Below are 2545 nucleotides of genomic sequence, written 5' to 3'. Positions count from 1 at the left end.
GAGCGGGCGAGCGGCGACCTCCCGGCGGGCGGAGCGGCCGCGCTTCCGCTTCCTGCGGGATGGAGGCGGCGCGGCGGCCGCCGGTGCTGCTCTCGCTGCTGCTCCCGCTGCTGCTGGCGGTGCTGGGCGCGGCGGGGCGCGGCGGCCCCGGGCCCGTCACCTGCGGCTCCGTGGTGAAGCTGCTCAATGTGCGGCACAACGTGCGGCTGCACTCGCACGATGTGCGCTACGGCTCCGGTAACGGGTCGCGCCACCCCCCCCCCCTCCCCCCCCGCTTTCCCCCGGCTCCCGCGTTGGGCTGAGCTGGGTGTGATGGTGGTACTCCCTCCTCCGCAGGCAGCGGGCAGCAATCGGTGACCGGGGTGTCGGCGGCGGATGACGGGAACAGCTACTGGCGGGTGCGGGGCCGCACGGCCGCCGTGTGCCAGCGGGGCACGCCGGTGCGCTGCGGGCAGGCCATCCGCCTCACGCACCTGGGCACCGGCCGCAACCTGCACAGCCACCGCTTCACCTCGCCGCTCTCCGGGAACCAGGTACCGGCCGGGGGTCACCACCCCTGGGCCCCGAGCTCGGCATCTTTCCCTGGGCACGACCGGGCCCGCCTTGTCACTCGGGTCTTTGCGCGTCCCCTGAGTCCCTGCTGGGTTTTCCCTGTCCCTACGCATCCCACCTGGGTCCCCCTCGTCTCCCGCGGTACTGCCAGCCCCATCTTATTCCCTAGTCAGTCTCCTGGGTTCTCCCAACCAGATCCCCCCATATGTCTACTAGTGTTTCCTAATTCCTGGCCCCAGATGTGTCCCCACCGGTCCCATTTTGTTTCCCAGTTCAGACTCTTCAGGCTGGGTCCCTACCAGCACTATATTTTTCCCTGGTCCCAGCTGGGTCCCTGCCAGTCCCACCTTGTTCCCCACTCCCTCCCAACTCTCTGTGCCCTGCCAGTGCCTGAATCCCAACCAGACCTTCCAAGTCCCAACAAAGCCTCAGTCACAACCAGGTCCCTCCTCCCCCCTAGGCCCAGCCCCTTTCTCTGCCCACCTCAACCCTCCCCTTTTTTCATGCTGGCCCCCAAACGAGCTCTTCTTCACCCCCAGGAGGTGAGTGCCTTTGGGGAGGCCGGCGAGGGTGACTACCTGGACGACTGGACAGTGGTGTGCAGCGGGACCTACTGGGTGCGGGACGATGAGGTGCGCTTCCAGCACACCTCCACCGACGTCTTCCTCTCGGTGACCGGGGAGCAGTACGGGCGGCCCATCCATGGGCAGAAGGAGGTGCATGGCATGGCCACCTCCAGCCAGAATAACTACTGGAAGGTGATGGAAGGCATCTTCATGCAGCCCAGCGAGGCCTTCCAAACGGAGCAGTACCACACCGAGTTGTGAGGGACAGACAGACTGACGCTGAGCCTCCAGGCGCTGCCCTGCTGTGTTTGGGACTGCTGAACCCAGGGGATGGCTCCTGTCCTCACCTGGGACTGACACACACCACTGACACAGGGCCCCAACACAAAGCAGATCCCAATGTCCTGAAGTTGATGCGGAGCAGATTCCACTGTCCCAAATCTGACACTAAGCAGGTCCCAGGGTCCAGACCTGACCCAAAGCAGCTCCCAACATCCTAAAACCACTACAAAGCAGATCCCAACGTCCAGACCTGACCCACAGCAGAGCCCAACATCATAGATCAGCACAAAGCAGGTCCCAACATCCCAAATCTAGCACAAAGCCAAGCCCAACATTCAGGCCTGACCCAAAACAACTTCCCAAACTCCCTCCCTGTCCCTTTCCAGCCCACTCTGTCCAAGGATCCCCCCCCCTTAAAGGACTGCTGTCTCTGGGAGCTGTGCTCTTTGCTGTACCCCAAACTGCTCCTTGTGCCCTGCAAGGACCTGGGGCTATAAAAGTGCTGAACCTTGCCCTGTGGTGTGGCTGTTTGTGCAGGGCATGCAGGGGACATCTGGCACTGGGGGCCAGACCTGGTGTCATCTGCCCTTGCCCCGTCTTGGTGCTGCCCCTGGTGTCACCCACTTGTCCCATGCAGTGCCAGACCCGTTATCAACCCCCTGTCTGAACCCGGAGCTGCACTGGTGTCACCCCCCGCTCCTCGCTCCATTTCAGTGCCGGACCTGCTGTCACCCACATCACCCCAGAGTCCGGAGTCACTCATCTCCCCACCCCGTGCCACCCCGTTGTCATCCTTCTCCCCATCCCGCTGCCGGAGCCGGTGTCACCCCCTCGTTCTATCGCAGTGCCGCCCCGGTGTCACCCCTGTAGCCATCCCCGTGTTCCCCCTGTCTCCACCTCGGTGCCGCCGCGGTGTCACCCATGTCCCCATCCCACCGTCTCCACCCCGGTGCCGCCCTGGAGTCAGCCCTGTCCCCATGCGGTGTCCGCGCTGTCCCGTTCCGGTGCGGCCCCGGCGGGGCGCTGCGGCCGCCGCTGTCCCCGGCAAGGCCCCGCCCCGTCCCGCCCCTCCCAGCGGCCACTCGGGGTGCGCGGGCGGCCCCACGGGCGGCGGCGGCGGGGCCGGGGCCGGGGCCGGGGCGGGC

The 2545-nt window shown here is 65.9% G+C and overlaps 1 protein-coding gene across 1 annotated transcript; it reads left to right on the top strand.

Annotated features, from left to right (window-relative positions):
* Positions 1-59: 59 nt before the first annotated feature.
* On the top strand, positions 60-1912 carry SDF2 (stromal cell derived factor 2; the record flags this gene model as incomplete). The annotated part of the gene is made up of 3 exons (XM_082294546.1): positions 60-237; positions 337-533; positions 1092-1912. The coding sequence occupies 3 exons, from the start codon at positions 60-62 to the stop codon at positions 1377-1379; spliced, it is 663 nt and encodes a 220-aa protein (XP_082150672.1). The 3' UTR covers positions 1380-1912.
* Between the last annotated feature and the right edge of the window lie 633 nt (positions 1913-2545).

This window comes from Coloeus monedula (genome assembly GCF_965178545.1).
Source record: "Coloeus monedula genome assembly, chromosome: 20".
In the NCBI taxonomy this organism is placed as follows: Eukaryota; Metazoa; Chordata; class Aves; order Passeriformes; family Corvidae; genus Coloeus; species Coloeus monedula.
Note: the sequence above shows the minus strand (reverse complement) of the source record. Positions and strands in the feature narration are given on the sequence as shown.